This window comes from Lactuca sativa, chromosome 6, assembly GCF_002870075.4.
Source record: "Lactuca sativa cultivar Salinas chromosome 6, Lsat_Salinas_v11, whole genome shotgun sequence".
Classification (NCBI taxonomy): Eukaryota; Viridiplantae; Streptophyta; class Magnoliopsida; order Asterales; family Asteraceae; genus Lactuca; species Lactuca sativa.
Genome location: NC_056628.2, coordinates 35,395,052 through 35,416,796, shown reverse-complemented (window position 1 = coordinate 35,416,796; position 21,745 = coordinate 35,395,052). Strand labels below are relative to the sequence as shown.

Genomic DNA, 21,745 nt, shown 5'->3' with positions numbered 1-21,745 from the left:
AGGGTTTTATATCTATATATCAATTTAATTAAAGTAATAAAAGGGTGTTTGGGAAAATTTTTGTATTTGTTGGAAACATTAAGTATATATAGATCATGAAGGTTGAAGATAAAGGAGGCAAAATTAAGTTTAGAAACCTCGAAGACCACCGACTCGTCGAACTTTATGTATGATCCTGTAATTTTCTTTTATTTGATGATTAGTAAATAAGAATTTAGTCTTATCCTGATCAAATATTATCAGAGTTACAACTCTAGATCAATCAATGCTCCCGCTAATGTTAATATTTCTCATGTCATTGTTGTTCATCTGCTAGTCACACCATTACCCAGTGTTCAAAACCTGACATGCTGAAAATATTGTCACATGACAAGACACGACAAAAATACACGACACAAATTGAAATTGAGGAAGAATTTAAAATTTTAATCCGTGTTTGTTTCATGTTCGTGTCAAGTGTGAAAAACTCAACACCGTGTTGTGTTTATGTTCAAGATTCAACACGACATTTACATGTTTATCGTGTTTTGTAAGATTTACTATGAATTAAATAAACTAAAAGTTTATTTTATTTTATATTTTTCATGTTGGTTGTTTTTATCATGTTTTAATCAGTTTTATAATTTTGTCGAAGAATTTGTTTGAAGAAGGCATTTAGGTCCTAATCGAACTTTAAGAAAAAAAAAAATCTTGAATGTACACTTTTTTGGCCAACTATGATGCAACATTCTTATTTGTTTTGCAAAAATTATGAAGATGTCAAAGGACGAAAAACATTCTCAAAAGTACAAAATGATCCAAAATCCAATTCTTTTTTGTTAGTTGTGGAATCGTTTTTATGGGCTCATTTCTCTATCCCATTTACCTGTGGGCCTCATCTCGAAATTTATTCACTTTGTGAAAACTTAAAAAGATAGCTATGTCGCTATATGCTACTTTCTAGTATGATTATTTTTTGTTATTTTCTCATTTTCTTTTTCCAGACTCTAGTATTTATAATATATAAGAACCCAGGTCATTCTTATCATAGAACTTTGTTTAACTTGATCATCACCTAAACTACAGCATTCATATCCTTTTTTTAGTCACAAACAGTTTATCATTTTTGGATGCAAACAAAGTCTGAAAGTTGAAACAAAATACAAAAAAAAAAAAAATCATATAATTTGCCAATTTGGTATAAACAAAGCCAATGTTAACTCGGGGAGGAATTGGCCATCAACTTGTTTCTCCTCTTGTGCCTCGGTTTCACTGCATCTTTCAATGTCTTTGGTTGCTTTGTTTGTAATTCAATTTTTGTCACTTCATGCACTAAAGATTGTTGATAAGATAGGGTCTCATTTTGCTTTTCTTGTTTTGGTTCTTCTTTGTGTATTTCGGGAGGTGTAGCTACTATTACCACATGTTGCAAGGGAAAAATATTGGCAAATTTGTAAAATGTTAGGAGTTATTTGGGAAAAGTTTTCACATTCAGAGTTTCTTTAATAAGTCGTTCTTTCTGTATTAAGTCAAAAAGAAACATACCACGAGAAGCTAAAGAAGCTCTCAATGCATTGCCATCAACACCTCTTGAATATGGATCCCTTAAAAGAGAAAAAAAATTAAAACATAAAGGTTCAAATTTTAAGAAATGGGCCTCTCCCTACTAAAAAGCCCGGCCCATCCAAGGCCCAATCCCACAAGTTTTTTTTTTTTTTTGTATTATTTATCTTGCTATAACATGCGGAGTGATGAGAAAGACACCAAATTACAAAAACGACCCGTCATTTCGTTGTGGGGAGGGGTAAATAGGTCATTTGGCATGTTATAGTGATATATAAAAAACATCATATGTAAAACTATACCAAGTTGCGGTCCCACCACCAAAGCGTTTCGCAGTGATGTTTCTCTTTTCCATTTTATCATTTTCGATTAATTTTCTTCCAAGTTCCACATCATCACTATGACTAATTACACTAGATTCATCCGAACCCAAATTTAATCTTTCCATATGATGTTTCGCCACGTCACCACAACCCTGTTGACCAAATTCAACCACAACTGTTGAAGGATTGTGACGTTTGACTTTTCGTAACGACCTTTCTGTATTATATGATTCCACCTGAAAATAAATATTAGTCACTTCAAAGATTACTTTTTTTTTAATAAAATTTACTTTATTTAAAGAGACTCACAGAATTCTTGATCTTGTTTGTTATATCAGCAGCTTTAACAGAAGCAATACGCAAACACTGCATGATAACACTGTGTGGGACCCCCTCACCTCCAGCTTTCTGAATAGCACAAACATCACCATTTGTGTTAAGTGTAGCTGTCATTGATCCACCCATCACAGCCTCTTCATAGTGTGTTGGGTCAATCACCTAAAATCAGCAAATCACTAATTAAAAATTATGAGAAAATACTTAAATAGAATTTAAAATTCAATTTGTAGCATACCATAGTGTTTTCTTTACCAATGAATCCAAATGTTACTGCAATTGGAAGATGGTGGATTATCAATGGAAGTGGCTCCCTCACCTGTGGTTTTTTGAAGATTATCATCAAGTTTGAATTTTATAGATAGATGAAATGATGAATAAATATTTTTTTGTTTTATTTTTATTTCATAATTACATCAGGTGGATGTATTATAAGTTGTTGACCATCTTCTCCTCCAAAAGTACATTCAGGCCTTCTGAAAGTTGACAATGCAGCTAAAGCAGCAATATTTGCAGCATCAACAAGATTTCTGTTTTCACATAAATCAAATTCAATCCAATTAAAAATTCAAGAATTTGGATTTCTATTATCTTTTCTCAGCTTACCCTCCATTGTCTATAATGTGAAGGTCAATCCGGATTGACCAAACCAGCTTCCCTGAAATAACACACAGTGATTCTGTATCTACAGCTCTGCTTTCTCTGCATGTTTTTATGAATGGAAAACTTCTGCTAACTATATAAAGTTGGGGATTCAAATTTAAATAGAATGAGATTGATACCTTAAACCACGATCTATGATTCTTCCAAGCTCAATAGCAATGTCAGTGGGGCGACCTGTCTCAAATGAAGGATCTGCCATTGGTGAAAACTCGGTGTAAATTGAAAATGATCCTTCATTTGGTCTGTCTCTGTAAGGTTGAACTAGTTGAGCTGTGACAAAACCAATAACTTGAGTTTGTCCAAGTTGCACCTCTGATGAACCATCTTCACTACACTTGTAAACACATGTCAAGATGTTTTTCGTCTTTTAGGTTTTCAAAGAACAGTGTGTCGTTAACGGAGATAGAAATTGAGGTCTACAATGGCATCGATGATCCAACGATGAAGGAAAATTAGGGATGTAGAGGATATCTTACCTGCCAAATGTGATAGTTAGGGTTCTATAGTCAAAAGGACGTCGACCATCAACCCTAATTTCAGAAAGTAACGCACTCTCGATGAATTTCTTTTCGTTTAGTGTCATTATCAAGGAAGTAGCTACCCTTTGCTCCATTTTTCTCCCCTGGAATTCACGTAGACCGAAAATTATAAAACATAAGGTACTGAACAGATAGCATTCGTAACAAACAAATGATCGTGTATTATAGAAGTAACTTCGCATTCAAAGTGGTGGTCTAATGTTCTAGGTTCAGTTCTATCAAACATCAAGCCCCCTACCCAATAACCTTCCATAGTAAGATAATTTCACTGATTAAATTATATATAAAAACTCATCGATTCCTTTAGAAATAACGCTCAAGCAAGTTTCGTTCTATAACTACACAATTTGATTGAGAATTACAGACTTCAGTAGGCATTGTATAGACAGACAAGGAAGAAAACTCAAAAACGTCAATTGGAAAAAAATCAAAAGATTTACCTAACTCGCCTGTAGACGGAGTAGTGGACGCCGGCGGTAGCAGACACGGTGGTGGCGAGGACCCTTCACCGGTGAGAAATGGAAGGACGAGGGAAAGGGGTTTTTGCAAATGGGTTTTTGGTGAAAGTTGCATTCGGGTCAACGAGCCCGAATGACCCATTTGACATCTTGGTGATATGGGCATGGATTCGGGTTTTGGGTTATATGTCACTTTTCTATTGATGGTTATATACACGGTCTAATATTTTCCAAAACCGCAGGTCCGCAACGTAAAGATTTTATAATTTTAGCCTTTTTTTTCAAAAATAACCGCTTTGTTCATAAAAAGACATTCCAGACCAAGAAAATATAATTTTTTTTACTAACTCCAGAATGACGACTAAAATTTCGAAATATAAACAGTATTCCAGAATGCTAATTCCAGAGTATTATTCAAATTTCAGATTTTGGAAAAAATAAATCTGAAATTTCAAGAACAAAGTCGAAATCTAAAGAATAATTCTAGAATTTTAAGAAAAAATCAGTTTTACTTAATTTAACAAAAAGTTAAACAAACATAATAATATGAATTATGTACAATATAAGTGCATAAAATTAGACATTTATTGAAAAATGACGACATTAAACATTACGAAATGTATCATTCGGAATCCCAAAAAATTAAAATAATTTCTTTGAAAATTTTAAATAATAATAATAATAAATGAGAAAAAATGAACAATACTTCAGAATTAGTCATTCCGAAGAAAATTATTATTATTCAAAAACTAAAAAAAAAAATAGTTATTTTCTTTGAAAATCTCGTTTATAATGGTTAATTTACTCAATTTCTCTTACACCATGTTCTAGAGTTGTAGCAAAGAAAAAAAAGAAGACAAAAGAAAGTAACAAACAAAAAAGAAAATAAATTTGTTTTTTGTATTCTCGGGTTGGAAAGAAATGAGAGGAAAATTAATATTTTGTTATTTCTCTTCAAATCCTTCCAAATCGAAAGGAAAGTTAAGAGGAAAAATGATCATTCAATTTTCTTCCACTTCCTACCTTTAATGAAACTCGAAAACATTAATTTCTTTTACTTTCTTCTCAATTTCATCCATTTCCTTTCTTTTCTCTCCATAAATTGAACTTGAAACGAGGAGTTAGTTTAGTTTTATATGTATTACTATATAACTATAACTGCGATAAATCCTTGTTTATCCTTATAATGAAAAACCACAGTGATCACACGTTTTTATTCTTATATACAAAACTTCCCACATTTGTAAAATACTTATTAATGATCAGAGATTTAAAGAAAACCATCACTTGCTATAAGACTTTTGGCTAGCTTACGATGACCCGAAATCCTAATATTTCTTATCCTAATATTTTTATAGAAGAAAGGAAAACAGAAAGCCATATAAGGATTGGAAATGTGGATTTATACACAATCAGCGGTCATATGGAATGGTGATGGGCATAATCAAAAGTCATATGGACTGTTGATGAGCAATCAATATGACTGTTGCTTGTACATACATACAAATTTTCAAAATGAATAAAAAAATTGTCAAATCTTTTTTTTAGCCCAGATATTAGACGCACCATTTTGGAGAAGATTGATGTTTTTGGTTTTGAAAAATGATGAGTGGATTATAAGTTCGAAAGTTTTCACACCTTTTTTTTTGTTCGCACAATAACTCAGCCATATATATATATATATATATATATATATATATATATATATATATATATATATATATATATATATATATATATATATATATATGCACCACTTTTTTATGTATTTAACTATAAAATAAAAAATTATATATATTTCAAAAAAAATCATAATAAACAAGGCGAAGTAGACTTTGGAAATAATAAAATTAAAATATAATACATGGTTCCACTGAAATGATTCACCAAGATTCTTTGGAATAAGCATTGGAGGCGATCATGTTAATAAATGAACCCAATTCTTTGTGGCCCATTCCTTTCCCCAAAAATGTTTAGTGAGTATTAAACAAATGTATTATTATAATACTAAAAGATATTAATTACCATTTAAAATTAATTTGGTTAAAAAATGTGCACTTGTATGAAAATAGTTTTAAATATTTCCATTTTATTATGTATTAAGTACATTTATTTGAGAGGAAAGAAGTTTTTTCTCTATTAAGTTTATTTATTTATGAAATATTTATAGAAAAACAAAATTAATTATATATATGTATATATATATATATATATATATATATATATATATATATATAAACTATATTATTTTTATATTAAAAAAACTATTATATTATTATTTCATGTTAAAAAAAAACAAGAAATGGTCGGCTAAAAATATGATATAACATATATATCTCATATGTTTTAAAGATCATATGTGAAAACATGTTGAATCCTATATTTATTTCTATTATTTTTGCTCGATTGTGTTTTAATGTAACTATACTGTTGAGTTATTTATTAGCTAGCTAGGTGTAAGACCCATATATTAAATGGGTTTATTTTAAAGAAAAAAAATATATAAAATTTTAAACATTTGAGAAGTTTGAATTTATAAGAAAAAAATAGAAAAATATTGGATTTTTAAAATTAAATTGTTTGTTTTTTTTAAATTAAACAAATAATTTAGATAAATAAACAAATGAAACTAATGAAACTTTAATTTAGAAAATTTGAAATTAAAAGAAAGTCAATTAATGAAACTGATATGCATTTATTATTACATTTATTGCAATTATTACATTTAAATATTATGTGAAAATTAATAAAATAAAAAAAACCACAAAATGTTATGTGAAAAAAAAATTAATTAAAAATAACCATAAAATGACATGTTGTCAAATTAATGAGAGTGTGACATGTGGCAAAAAGCTGTTTATTTATTAAGAAAGATTGTTTTAATTCCAACTAACATCAAGGTCATATTATAAAAAAAAAAAGTATGCAACATTGTTAGTCCCAAAATTGAGGATCCATGTAACGACCCAAAATTCAAGACCAAAAATTTCTTTTAATAAAACATTACTTTAAACAAAGTCATCATCCCAAAACATAATTTAAGTATAAGTTTTCGAAACACATGTTCATTATCAGAGCAAACATTCCCAGGCTGACTAATCTATGGTGTGTGCCATGCGATCACCCCGAGCTCCACCATCGCTACCAGAAGTACCTGAAAACAAAACTGAAAACCGTAAGCACGAAGCTTAGTGAGTTCCCCACCTTACCACATACCATGCATAACCATATACTGCACATACTGGGCCACGCCCGCTATCCGGGGCCTCGCCCCCTACTTCGGGCCTAGCCCGCTACAACGGCCCCGCCTGGCTTCGAGCCCCGCTCGGATACAGATATGTTTCACTTAGGCCTCGCCTATCACAGGGCCCCGCCCACTAACATAAAAGAGCACATACATATATCACATAACATCACATAAGCTAAACATATACTAACAGCTCTTGCTCTAAGGCCTCGCCTATCTCCGGGCCCCGCCCGAGTCCTGCTACTGATGAGTCCTGGAACCTCGTCCATACTCCTGCTGATAGTGAGATACGGGCCCCGCCCATCTTCACTCCTTTCCTAACTTGGGCCTCGCCCCTGGACTGCTGCTACTGAGATGTGGAACACCATCCACACTCTGCTATTGGTGAGATACGGGACCTCGCCCCCACTCACCTCCCTACCGGGCACATACAAGTATCACACAGACAACAAGTATAAACTATCACATATACCACTCCTTGGGCACCCACCCTGTATCATTGGACCTCGTCCGAATATCACACTAGCATATTGTGCCTAGGGCTTACCCTCAGGCCTTCTACTCATAACTACATGGGTCGGCATTGTGGCCGTAGACCCATTCATACAAAGGGAAACTCACCTACACTGGATGAACTTGCTGATGATCCCACTAGCTGCTGTCTGACCGCTCACTGGACTCCGGCTCTACAAGCTTTCCGAGCTATCAATATCAAAGCAACACTTAGTCTAACTGACCTCCGGCCGTCAACCAAGTCAACTATAGTCCAAGTCAAAGTCCTAGTCAAAGTCAACCTTCCAGGCCAACCCTACTCGCCGAGTCCACCTACTGACTCGCCGAGTTCCTATGCTCAAAGTCCTTCTAATCGCGACTTGACTCGCCGAGTCAGCCCTTGACTCGCCGAGTCTACTGATTCCCGAATCCTGACCTGATCAACTTACTAAGTCCTGGCTCGACTCGCTGACTCGAGTCTTAACTCGAAAGGGTTTGGGACCACGCGACCTGACTCGTCGAGTCCAAGAACAGACTCGCCGAGCACCAGGCAATCTCCAACCAACTCGCCGAGTTGTTCATCCAACTCGCCGAGTTCATGCCCATCTTCATCCGACTCGTCGAGCTGTTCATCCCACTCGTCGAGTGCCTCCTCATCTTCAAGCTACTCGCCGAGTCCACTCGAAGGACTCGCCGAGTCTATTCGGTTCCACAAACATGCAGAGGACTTTCGAGTCATGCAGGGACTCCAAACCGTAGATCTACCCTTCCCAAGCCTACTCCTCACGTAAAGTTGCAAACTTTACGTGTAGAGAAGGAGATCTAGGCAAAATGCACTATAAACTAAGGTTTAAGACCAAGAGGCTCCATAATCCACTCCATGACTGATACTTTACGGGATTCTAAACCAAAACAAGCATGGATCTGAGGTAGCAACCTCAGATCTGGACCTCAAGCTCGAGATTGATCTTAGACATGGCTTAAAAGCCCTAAAACTCATAACCAAGGAAAATATGGAGGAGAGAAACGACTTAATACCTTCAAATGCTCTGAAATGATCCCCAAACTTCGGATCCAATGCCACTCCTTGATGCTTCAAAGATTCCCACTTCCTCTTCTTCCTTAAAATCACTCAAAAATGGCCAAGAGCATGAATGAGCACAATGGGGGCTTAGGGTGCGGCGTTCTGGGTGAGAGAGACAGTAAAGGAGCCCTAGGAAGAAGAATGAGGCGATTAAATAGGCTCCAAGCCCCGGATTTAGGATTTTCCTCGCACAGACCCTACTCGTCGAGTCGCCTTGGCCGACTCGCCGAGTTGATCACTTATTCCTCGACTCGGGTCCCGCTCGGACTCGCCGAGTTCCTCCTTGGACTCGCCGAGTCCCTCCTAAATTTAGGGTTTCCTTTACTTTCTTGGCTTTCAAAATCTTGGTTGTTACAACTCTCCCCCACTTAAACTAAACTTCATCCTCGAAGTTTACCATGGCCCACCGCCTGCTATCTGCCTCCAATACCCCACCAATTGTGCCAACACCAGCTGCCTACCTTCGCTGGTGTAACAACTCAAATTTTCAAACAACTTTTTTTTTCATTTTTAAAACATAATTAATTCCATTTAAAACAAGGCATAAATAGTTCAAGTATTCTGTCAAATACATATATTCAAAATCCCAAGTTCATAAAGACAATCTTCAGTGTGTATCGATCATGCCGGCGCCTTCCCACGGTCCTCGCTGGTACCTGAAATACATGCACAACAACTGTAAGCATAAATGCTTAGTGAGTTCCCCAATATACAACTTACGCACATACGCCTTTCCAGGCCCGACCTTCCGGTCCATGTGTCTCAGGGGACTTCCGTCCCTGCTGGGTAAACCTTCCGGCCTTACCCACGCCGACCTTCCGGTCCATCACACAATCGTATCGCCTTCCGGCCCATAACATATTGCCTTCCGGCCCATAATATAATCGCCTTCCGGCCCATAACATACATAGCACATATAACAATTAACTTACCACATATAGCATACATATCACATGTCATATCCGACCTTCCGGTCACACAGTCAACCCTTCCGGGTACAGTATAGTGAGAAGACTCACCTCGTAAATGTTGAAAGCTAGCAACTCCTGAAATCACTCGTGCACAATCCAACGAGCTACAACCCTCCTATAACATCACATATCTCATTAGCACTCATATCTTCTAAGTGTGACTATCCCTAAGAAGTCAGACTTAGGTCAACTCTGGTCAACGGTCAACTGTCCACTCGACCGGACTCGGCGAGTACCATGACGACTCGGCGAGTCTGGACGTCTTCCAACTTTCTGAGATTCCTTATCTACTCGTCGAGTACCCTCCTCGACCCGACGAGTTACTCCTGAAAGAATCGCGGGGCCACCCCGACTCCACTCGCCGAGTCTGAAGAACAACTCGGCGAGTCCCAGTGAATCTTCAAGCTACTCGCCGAGTCTGCTCATCGGACTCGGCGAGTCCACGCCATGCAGTCGATCAAACTGCTTCCTGAAATAGGTCTCGTCCCGAAATACACATGCATGGGACCTTCTGGACCTCTAAAGGTCCTACTACAAGATTATAGTCGTGGGTAACAGGGCACTACATCATCTAATCACTAAATGGGTTCTATAAACCCTAATTTCATAAATACATCAATATAGCAGAGCACACACGAATTCTTACCTGGATGATGTATTCTCTGTATTCCCAATCCTCAGAATGTGACCCCTTGCTGCTCCTTTAGCCAATCTTTTCTCTTCCTTGCACAACCACTCTTCTATAACCAACAATGGCCTAAGATCCTTGCTCCAGCTGCACCCAATCGATCTAGGGTTCTTCTCAGCAGGCTAAAACGAACAATGACGGCCAATGAGTCCCTTTTATACGTCCCAAACCTGAACGGTTAGGGTTTCCGCTAAACAGCGTCGACTCGCCGAGTCCATACCTGGACTCGTCGAGTCCAGTCGCGATCCCGCGACCAAGTCTGCGATCCTACTCGGCGAGTCTAGGCCCCAACTCGCCGAGTCCCCTCTTAAATCACCCAAAAACATAATTTAACCAATACCTGAGATTTCGGGCTGTTACAACTCTCCCCCACTTGGATTAGACTTCGCCCTCGAAGTCTCACTCCGCAAATAATTCCGGATGCTGCTCCCGCATCTCGCGTTCCGGTTCCCAAGTCATTTCCGATCCCTTACGGTGTTGCCATTGAACCAACACCAAGGGTACCTCCTTGTTCCTCAGAACCTTGATCTTCCGATCTCTGATCGCCACTGGTCTCTCCGCGTAATTCAGGCTCGCATCCACCTGAATATCCTCCAATGGAACCACTGCCGACTCATCGGCTATGCACTTCCTCAGCTGCGACACATGAAAAGTGTCATGGATCTGACCCAACTCTGCTGACAATTCCAACCGATAGGCTACCCGGCCTATCCTTGCAATCACACGAAATGGCCCAATATACCGGGGCCCCAACTTGCCTCTCTTCCTGAACCGAATCACTCCTTTCCAAGGAGAGACCTTCAGGAGAACGAAGTCGCCGACCTGAAATTCAAGCTCGGATCGGCGCCTGTCTGCATAACTCTTTTGTCGGCTCTGGGCAGTCAATAACCTTTGTCTCACTTGCTGAATCTGCTCTGTTGTCTGGAGCACGATCTCCGTGCTGCCCATCACTCTCTGTCCCACCTCTCCCCAGCAAATGGGGGTCCGACACCTCCTACCATACAACAGCTCGAAAGGTGGCATACCAATGCTCGAATGATGGCTGTTGTTGTAGGAGAACTCTGCCAATGGTAAATACGCATCCCAACTACCCCCGAAGTCTAACACACACGCTCGGAGCATGTCCTCCAACGTCTGAATCGTCCGCTCGCTCTGACCGTCTGTCTGGGGATGGTATGCGGTACTAAAATGCAATTTAGTACCCAGCTCCTCATGGAATTTCTTCCAGAACCTGGAAGTGAAGCGCACATCGCGGTCTGACACAATCGAGATCGGCACCCCGTGACGAGACACCACCTCTTTCACGTATATCTCCGCCAACTTTTCCGCTGAAGAACTCTCACTGATGGCAAGGAAGTGTGCACTCTTCGTCAACCTATCCACAATCACCCAAATTGCGTCAACTCCCCTAGCAGTCCTTGGCAATTTGGTGATAAAATCCATAGTGATCTGTTCCCACTTCCACTCGGGGATCTCCAATGGCTGCAACTTGCCATGCGGTCTCTGGTGCTCAGCCTTAACCCTACGGCAGGTCAAGCACCTCTCAACGAACCATGCCACGTCCCTCTTCATACAGGGCCACCAATATTCTTTCCTCAAATCCAAATACATCTTTGTAGCACCGGGATGAATCGAGAATTTCGATCTATGAGCTTCTTCCATCAAAGTAGTACGCGTACCGCCCGCGAACGGCACCCAGACCCGACCCTGAAACGTCATAAGCCCTCGACTATCCTTAACAAACTCTGAGATTAACCCCACAACCCGCTCTTTCTTCTGCATTTCTGGTCGTACAGCCTCAGACTGTGCCCTACGAATATCATCCAATACAGGAGTCATCACAGTCAGTCTCAAGCATACGTCTCGCAATGGAGTGCTCTCCGCCCTGCGGCTCAATGCATCGGCTACCACATTAGCCTTGCCTGGGTGGTACAGGATCTCACAATCATAATCCTTGACCACATCCAACCACCTCCTCTGACGCATATTTAGGTTGGGCTGATCCATCAAATACTTCAAACTCTTATGGTCCGTGTAAATCGTACATCGAACCCCATACAAGTAGTGACGCCAAATTTTGAGAGCGAACACTACTGCCCCCAACTCTAAATCATGCGTAGGATATCTCGCCTCATGAGGCTTCAGCTGCCTCGACGCATAAGCTATCACATGACCCCTCTGCATCAATACTGCGCCCAATCCCGAAATCGATGCGTCGCAATATACCACGAAATCTTCCATCCCTTCTGGGAGAGCTAATACCGGGGCTTCGCACAATCTCTGGCGAAGTGTCTCAAAGGAGGTCTGCTGCTCGGGCCCCCATGAGAATGTAACACCCTTCCGGGTCAATCTGGTGAGTGGCACTGCGATCTTGGAGAAATCCTTGATAAATCTCCGATAATACCCTGCCAACCCAAGGAAACTCCTGATCTCAGAGGGTGACTTCGGCACCTCCCAACTCATCACCGCCTCAACCTTGGCCGGATCGACTAATATCCCTTTCTGATTAACCACATGTCCTAGAAACTGGACCTCCCGCAACCAGAAGTCACATTTGGAGAACTTTGCATAGAGCTTCTCCGACTTTAAAACCTCAAGGACCTCCCTCAAATGCTCCTCATGCTGCTCTCTAGATCTCGAATACACCAGAATGTCGTCGATAAATACAATCACTGACCGATCCAACATCGGCCTGCATACCCTGTTCATGAGATCCATGAACACAGCCAGGGCATTGGTGAGTCCAAAAGGCATCACCACAAACTCATAATGCCCATATCGCGTCCTGAACGCTGTCTTCTGGACGTCCTCACTCCGTACCCTCACCTGATGGTATCCTGACCTCAGATCGATCTTGGAAAACCAAGATGCTCCCTGCAACTGATCGAATAAATCATCGATCCTCGGCAACGGGTAACGGTTCTTGACCGTTAGCTTGTTCAACTCCCGGTAATCAATGCACATCCGGTGTGAACCATCCTTCTTCTTGACGAACAGAATGGGTGCTCCCCATGGCGAGCTGCTCGGCCGAATGAATCCCTTCCCCAGCAACTCCTGGAGTTGCGAGGACAATTCTTGCATCTCTGGAGGTGCAAGACGATAGGGCACTTTGGCAATAGGCGCGGCCCCCGGAACCAGATCGATACCAAACTCTACTTGCCTCACAGGAGGTACTCCCGGCAACTCCTCGGGAAAAACATCTGAAAACTCGCACACCACCGGAACTTCCTCAACTGACTTCGGTTTCTCGGAAACCTCCCGCGTATCCATCACATACGCCACAAAACCCTTACAGCCCTGCCGTAGACACTGCCTCGCCCTTGCGGCCGAACAAAAAGCTGGTCCTGAACGGGTACCCTCACCGTACACCGAAAGAACTCCCCCTTTAGGGTCTCGTATAGTCACCAACTGACGCTCACAGTCGATGACAGCGCCGAATCGGCTCAGCCAGTCCATGCCCACGATGACACAGACATCCCCCATCGCGATAGGAATCAGATCAATCGGGAATCCAACCCCGAAAATCTCTAGTACACATCCCCGAAGAACCTCCGTAGCACAAATCACCTTCTCGTCAGCTATAGAAACTCTCAAAGGTCGACTCAACGACTCACCACTAACGCCGATATGCTGACTAAAGGCTAAGGACATAAAGGACCTACTCGCACCCGAGTCAAATAACACTAAGGCAGGCACAGAGTTCACAAGGAAAGTACCTACGCGCATAATAACATAAGCATAACATATCGACATTAAAATAATTACATGAATTACAACATACCTGCCACAACATCGGGCGCAGCGCGGACCTCCTCCGCAGTCAGCTGAAAGGCTCTTCCCCGAGCCCTCGGGGCCTCGGCCTTCACCGGTCGAGTCGCAGTAACTCCGGCAGCAGGTGCAGATCCCTGAAGAAGCTGAGGGCACTCGGCCTTCCTATGGCCAGTCTGGTTGCAATGAAAGCAAACCGTAAACCCCTTGGGACACTCCCTAGCAATGTGTCCCTCCTTGCCACACTTGTAGCAAGCACCAGATCGACATACTCCATCATGACTCTTGCCGCACTTCCCGCAAGTGCGACCCTTCGAACCTCCTGTCCTCGAATCAGCGGACTTGGTCCGCTTGGCTGCCGGCTGGAACTGAGCCGGTCGCCGGTCCACCCGCTGAGACTCAGCCTCCTCCCGAGCCTGGGTCTCCAACTCGATCTCGCGCTTCCTGGCATTCGCCTGAAGCTCAGCAAAAGTATGGTAGGTGGAGTTCGATACAAACTCCCGGATATCCCTCCTCAACACTCCCAAGTACCGGCTCATCCGAGCCTGCTCTGAGGACACCAGCTCAGGGCAAAACATCGCCCTCTCATGAAACTTCCGTGTAATCACCGCAACAGAATCGGTACCCTGCTTGAGGGTTAAGAACTCCTGAACCAATCGTTCCCGCTCCACCGGGGGAACGTACTCATCCCTGAACATGGTAGTGAACCCCTCCCATGTCACTGTCGCAGCCTCTGCCAAAGTGAAGTTCGCCGTCACGAACTTCCACCAGTCCTTTGCTCCCAGACGGAGCTGGTTCAAAGCGAACCGTACTCTCAGGTGCTCCGGGCATGAACAAGTATAGAAGCACCCCTCTATATCCGCGATCCACCTCATCGCAGCAATCGGATCCTGCGTCCCATCGAACTCCGGTGGCTTCGTGTTGCTGAACTCTCGGAACAGCAACGAGTCACCTCCCTGTGGCCTAGCAGCGGCCACGGCTGCGGTAGCTGCAGCGGTTGCAGCCTCAGTCAATGCGGCGTACCGCTCGTCGAACGTCTCCATCAGGGTGGTCTTGATAGACCCAAACATCTCCGGGATCTCAGCCCGGATCGCCGCCGCCACCTCCTCGTGGATCATCTGACGAATATCCTCGTCACTCACACCGCTCGTACTTGCCCCGTGACGCGGTCTAACCATGATATCTCTGAAATACAACATAAAACTATCAGAGATTCTACCGAGTATAACCGTACTCGACACGCAACCCTACTCAGTCCTAGATATCCAGGGATTCTTACTTGGGCCTCCCACTGACCCGGTGTCCTCGGTAGTACGGGCCCAATACTACCGACCACACCGCATCAATGTTCATCCCAAGTCCTCCTCCCCAAACTCCGGATAGTGAGTACTCTACTTCTGATACGCTCTATCTACCCGCATACTAGCAAAGCATTTCATATAGGCAACTTCCCTAGACTAAGGCATCACAAATCAGGCCACTCTAGTCCTATCATGAATACCTAGTCTTCTAGCATGCATAACAATTCATATCATATAATATTGTAAGGTATTTTGGGGATATTTACCGTTCGGGCGCTGACTGATCGTACACACTGCTTCTTTCTTGCTTACCACAAAACCATTTACAAACGTTTATGCCTTTATTTGAAAAGTTTCCTCAAATCCTCGGTTTGAGTTCAGTTACCCCCGAAGGTGCACCCGAATCTCTCAAACCAAGGCTCTGATACCAATTGTAACAACTCAAATTTTCAAACAACTTTTTTTTTTCATTTTTAAAACATAATTAATTCCATTTAAAACAAGGCATAAATAGTTCAAGTATTCTGTCAAATACATATATTCAAAATCCCAAGTTCATAAAGACAATCTTCAGTGTGTATCGATCATGCCGGCGCCTTCCCACGGTCCTCGCTGGTACCTGAAATACATGCACAACAACTGTAAGCATAAATGCTTAGTGAGTTCCCCAATATACAACTTACGCACATACGCCTTTCCAGGCCCGACCTTCCGGTCCATGTGTCTCAGGGGACTTCCGTCCCTGCTGGGTAAACCTTCCGGCCTTACCCACGCCGACCTTCCGGTCCATCACACAATCGTATCGCCTTCCGGCCCATAACATATTGCCTTCCGGCCCATAATATAATCGCCTTCCGGCCCATAACATACATAGCACATATAACAATTAACTTACCACATATAGCATACATATCACATGTCATATCCGACCTTCCGGTCACACAGTCAACCCTTCCGGGTACAGTATAGTGAGAAGACTCACCTCGTAAATGCTGAAAGCTAGCAACTCCTGAAATCACTCGTGCACAATCCAACGAGCTACAACCCTCCTATAACATCACATATCTCATTAGCACTCATATCTTCTAAGTGTGACTATCCCTAAGAAGTCAGACTTAGGTCAACTCTGGTCAACGGTCAACTGTCCACTCGACCGGACTCGGCGAGTACCATGACGACTCGGCGAGTCTGGACGTCTTCCAACTTTCTGAGATTCCTTATCTACTCGTCGAGTACCCTCCTCGACCCGACGAGTTACTCCTGAAAGAATCGCGGGGCCACCCCGACTCCACTCGCCGAGTCTGAAGAACAACTCGGCGAGTCCCAGTGAATCTTCAAGCTACTCGCCGAGTCTGCTCATCGGACTCGGCGAGTCCACGCCATGCAGTCGATCAAACTGCTTCCTGAAATAGGTCTCGTCCCGAAATACACATGCATGGGACCTTCTGGACCTCTAAAGGTCCTACTACAAAATTATAGTCGTGGGTAACAGGGCACTACATCATCTAATCACTAAATGGGTTCTATAAACCCTAATTTCATAAATACATCAATATAGCAGAGCACACACGAATTCTTACCTGGATGATGTATTCTCTGTATTCCCAATCCTCAGAGTGTGACCCCTTGCTGCTCCTTTAGCCAATCTTTTCTCTTCCTTGCACAACCACTCTTCTATAACCAACAATGGCCTAAGATCCTTGCTCCAGCTGCACCCAATCGATCTAGGGTTCTTCTCAGCAGGCTAAAACGAACAATGACGGCCAATGAGTCCCTTTTATACGTCCCAAACCTGAACGGTTAGGGTTTCCGCTAAACAGCGTCGACTCGCCGAGTCCATACCTGGACTCGTCGAGTCCAGTCGCGATCCCGCGACCAAGTCTGCGATCCTACTCGGCGAGTCTAGGCCCCAACTCGCCGAGTCCCCTCTTAAATCACCCAAAAACATAATTTAACCAATACCTGAGATTTCGGGCTGTTACAGCTGGTCTTCCTCCTGATCATTCTGACTAGCATCAACCCTTGCAGATGATCATCTCGGGTCAATCCTGACCCTGAACATTATGGAACAACACTTACTCAGCCGACAATCCTTCTGGTACTTTCCGAGTACCGCACTGAACCCATAGGGGTTCACCCCCTTCTTTCCTCATGCGATTCCCTTGCCTTCCCAAGGCGGTGCTCCAAAAACAACTATTTCCTCTGACACCGTGAAGATCCTATCTTCACCATTCCATTATTCCCGCTAAATTCAATACGGGTCATCACCGCCAGTAACCACTGATACTCCTCTCTTGTCATAACTTGGTGTCGAGCACCCCTCGACTCAGCGAACTGAATTCCACCATAACCCGCTTGCCCGCACTTCTACTGACTGGATATTTCTGCCATCCCTCATCCACCTTCCGGATGAACTGAGACCACTCTGGTCCCTACCAACCAATCAACATCTAGATTACCGGCTCCCATCGGTAGCTAGACCCAACACCATCACTAGTCGCTCTCAGCGTCTTCCAAAGAAACCTCGAACACCTAACGGCTCGATCAAATCTGCCATTCAGGCACTACAAACCTGGGATCCCCGATCCCCTATGTTGGCACTAAGGTCCCTACCAGGTCCCACCTGCGCTGCTAAAACTCACGGGCCTCGCCCACGGGTCCCACCCGACTCTATCCTTCTAGTCCTACTAGTCTATTCACTCTCGCTCAGGCCTCGCCCACGGGTCTCACCCAACTATATCCTGGAGCGGCCTCTCCCAAGGTCTCACCTCGCTAGGGCTATACAGGCAACTCCCTATCATTCTCAACCACTAACCATCCTGATCCCTATCTGATCACTAGAAAATGAGGGCCTCGCCCCAACTCCGCTAACGAAGCGACTAGGGAATGCTACGGCTTACCCATAGCCTTACATCACCATCCATTGCTGACTGCTAGTGAATGCTACGGCTGCCCCGTAGTCTTACAACACTTCCACCACTGACTGCTAATACGAAGGCACCCATGTGCCATTAGCTCTCAAGATCCTCATTCCGACTCCCTCGAGTCATACGGGCGATCCACAACCTGAATTCCCAACCACGAACTAACCATTACCGACACACGCTCTAGCTGATGGGGAGTTTCTCAAACTCCTTACCCCTGAAATCCTCAATCCATCAAACACTGAACTACTTCCTTTCCTCCTCGGGGTCGCGCACTCCTTCTGGGTCTGCGTGCTCCTACCCTGGCTTACTCGGAGGATTCTCCCCCATTTCGATCCTGCTTACCCCTTAATGTTCAATGCTCAAAGAGAAAACCCAATCCTTGCTACCATTCCATAATCAGTCTGCTGAGGAACCCAAGCTTACCATAGCTAGGGATCTAACCAATCCATCTCTGACACAACACGACCCTGATCTAGCGAGACATACCAAGTCCCTCCCAAGCATGCTACAACTACTGCATCCTACGTAACCTTCTCCAATAGAGCACAACCCCTAACTACCATACAAATATCCAAGGTATGCAGATGGCATATAACTCGACCATAATCAACCGCACATAAATAAAATACTCATACCGATGATGATGCAAAACCATAACAATATAATCATGCACAAAATAAAATAACTGCAAACGGAAATTGCATACCTGCAACGTCCGGCGATGCTCGCGCCTCCACGGTCGTCATCTGAAAAGCCCTGCTCCCTGCTGCAGGTGCCTCTACCCGGCCCTGACGGCCATCCGTGATCCTCAAGGTTGCAATGAAAACATATCAAGTCTGATCCCTGCGCGGCGGTAACAGTGCAATCCCTGCTGAAATGACCAGTCCGACCGCACTTGAAGCAGCCAGACTCACCACCGCTACCACTCCTGCACGCGCCCCCGTGCGCCCTGCCACACTTTCCGCACCGACTGCGGTCCTGATGATCCCTCGATATCGAATCCGATCCCTTGGGCCTTTTGCCCGAACCCGCAGCTACCTGAACCTAATCCGGCTTCCTCTTCCGGATTTGCTCCAAATCAATCTCCCTTTCTCTAGCCCGAGAAATCATATCTTCCAGCGTCTTACAGCTGGATCTGCTCACGAACTCCCTGATGTCATCCCTCAACATCTCATGATATCGGGCCTTCTTCATCTTCTCATCCGCGACATACTGCGGTACAAGAAGAGCCCTCTCCCTGAACTTGGCGGTGATCTCCGCCACAGTCTCAGTAGTCTGCGTCAAATCCTGAAACTCTCGTGCCAGCTGCTGCACCTCAATCATCGGCGAAAACTCCACCCTGAACCTGGCCGAGAAATCGCTCCAAGTCGTCGCGTCCAACGCGGCATCATCCCCCAAATCATGACCAATCTCCTCCCACCAATCCCTCGCTCTGTCCTTCAGAAGACAGGAAGCGAGTCTGACCTTGTCCCCCTTGGGACACTTGCTCGTACAAAAAGCGTTGGCAACATCAGCCAACCATCTGCTGCTAGCAATGGGGTCCCTAGCCCCATGATAATCTGGTGCCCCGCAGGCTCTGAACTCTCGAAATGTCAAGGTACGCGCTCCCATCAATGCCATCATCTCAGTACGGAAGGCTCCCAGCCTCTCATCCAAGATCTCCAGTATACCCTCCTTGACCGTGCCAAAGATCACAGGAGTCTGAGCTAGAATACTGCGCGTAACCTCAGCTGATATCAACTCTCTCATCCGCTCCTCGATCTGCTCGGCCCCTGAACCCGAGCCTGATCCCTCTCCGGCGCCTGATCCGCCTGCTGGTCTCTCTCGCAATGTCACCATGCTGCAATTATACCACAACCACTATCAGAATACTCATCACTGATGCGAGACCAAACACACCCTACCAGGTTCCCGGTCTTGTCTCGTCCTTTCCCGAATCGAGTACGGATCCCCTGCTTTCAGTAGTACGGGCCCATACTACCTTCCACATCTATCCGTACTTTCCTCAGGAATTGCTTTGACTCCACTAGGTCCCTTATCCACTAATATTGCTCCCAACACTATCTCATCCTAGGCTTACCCTAGGGAAACCTCTGACTCAACTCAAACCAGTCCTCGGCTGCTGAAGGTCTCCTTGTGATGCCAATTAGCCATCACCTGGATACCATCACATGCGACGAGGCTCAGATAATCCTTCAAGTAAAAGACTCGTCCCTACAACGGTTGGACTCAAACAAGAGCTGCGCAATAGGACCAAATTCAGCACTCTGAGATTATTCAACCCTGATCGCATGTGACGTGTCGTATCCACCTAATGGCTAACTCCCATCACTCAGAATCCCACAATGCACAAAGCAAGCAGCATTCGAACAAGGGAAAATCTAACCACAACATACTCAAGCAATCATATCCACATATCAAGAATCTGAACTAGCATGCAACATAAACTCATAACTCAGGCATAGCCTAAACAGGCTATCCTACTACTGTCTAATCAGCACTACTATACAGCTCAAAAGCACAAATAACGGCACATAAGGCATCATCCCTAGATCCTTAGTCCTATTCTAGCATGCTGTTCTATCAACTGATAATCATAACATAAACTTGTATGGGTATTTTGGGGTACTTACTTGAGCTCGGTTGATTGCATGCACCACACCTCTTTTCTCTTTTCAAAGTTCTTTACTTTCTGAATTCCTTTTTGCTTTTCTAAAACTGTTTTTCGTTCTAAAAATTCTTTTTACAAAACTATCTTTTCGCTTTTGAAAACTTTTTATCCGACCCCTCAGTTTGAGTTCAGGCACACCCGAGAGTATGCCCGAATCCCTCAAACCAAGGCTCTGATACCAACTTGTAACGACCCAAAATTCAAGACCAAAAATTTCTTTTAATAAAACATTACTTTAAACAAAGTCATCATCTCAAAACATAATTTAAGTATAAGTTTTCAAAACACATGTTCATTATCAGAGCAAACATTCCCAGGCTGACTAATCTATGGTGTGTACCATGCGATCACCCCGAGCTCCACCATCAGCTACCGGAAGTACCTGAAAACAAAACTGAAAACCGTAAGCACGAAGCTTAGTGAGTTCCCCACCTTACCACATACCATGCATAACCATATACTGCACATACTGGGCCACGCCCGCTATCCGGGGCCTCGCCCCCTACTTCGGGCCCCGCCGCTCCAGGCCCCGCCTGGCTTCGAGCCCCGCTCGGATACATATCTGTTTCACTTAGGCCTCGCCTATCACAGGGCCCCGCCCACTAACATAAAAGATCACATACATATATCACATAACATCACATAAGCTAAACATATACTAACAACTCTTGCTCTAAGGCCTCGCCTATCTCCGGGCCCCGCCCGAGTCCTGCTACTGATGAGTCCTGGAACCTC

At 43.6% G+C, this 21,745-nt stretch overlaps 1 protein-coding gene across 3 annotated transcripts; it reads right to left on the bottom strand.

Moving 5' to 3' along the window:
• Positions 1–1,050: 1,050 nt before the first annotated feature.
• Positions 1,051–3,997, bottom strand: LOC111894128 (exosome complex component RRP45A). 3 transcript variants are annotated; one of them, XM_023890212.2, is made up of 10 exons: positions 3,844–3,997; positions 3,341–3,486; positions 2,984–3,193; positions 2,808–2,930; positions 2,617–2,731; positions 2,440–2,520; positions 2,175–2,363; positions 1,845–2,101; positions 1,525–1,583; positions 1,051–1,392 (listed from the first exon to the last, which is right to left on the bottom strand). In XM_023890212.2, the coding sequence occupies exons 2-10, from the start codon at positions 3,475–3,477 to the stop codon at positions 1,196–1,198; spliced, it is 1,368 nt and encodes a 455-aa protein (XP_023745980.1). In that variant the 5' UTR covers positions 3,478–3,486; positions 3,844–3,997; the 3' UTR covers positions 1,051–1,195. The 3 variants fall into 3 exon arrangements, with proteins under 3 accessions (XP_023745980.1, XP_023745981.1, XP_023745982.1); XM_023890213.2 differs by having other exon boundaries at positions 1,051–1,389; XM_023890214.2 differs by having other exon boundaries at positions 2,808–2,903.
• Positions 3,998–21,745: the final 17,748 nt, after the last annotated feature.

Excerpts from the sequence above, each read along its gene's own strand:
- LOC111894128 (XM_023890212.2), bottom strand. The coding sequence starts at position 3,477 with ATGGAGCAAAGGGTAGCTACTTCCTTGATAATGACACTAAACGAAAAG. Across the intron at positions 2,102-2,174 it reads CAAACAAGATCAAGAATTCT|GTGGAATCATATAATACAGA; the intron begins GTGAGTCTCTTT and ends ATTTATTTTCAG. Across the intron at positions 1,584-1,844 it reads GGTGGTGGGACCGCAACTTG|GGATCCATATTCAAGAGGTG; the intron begins GTATAGTTTTAC and ends TTCTCTTTTAAG.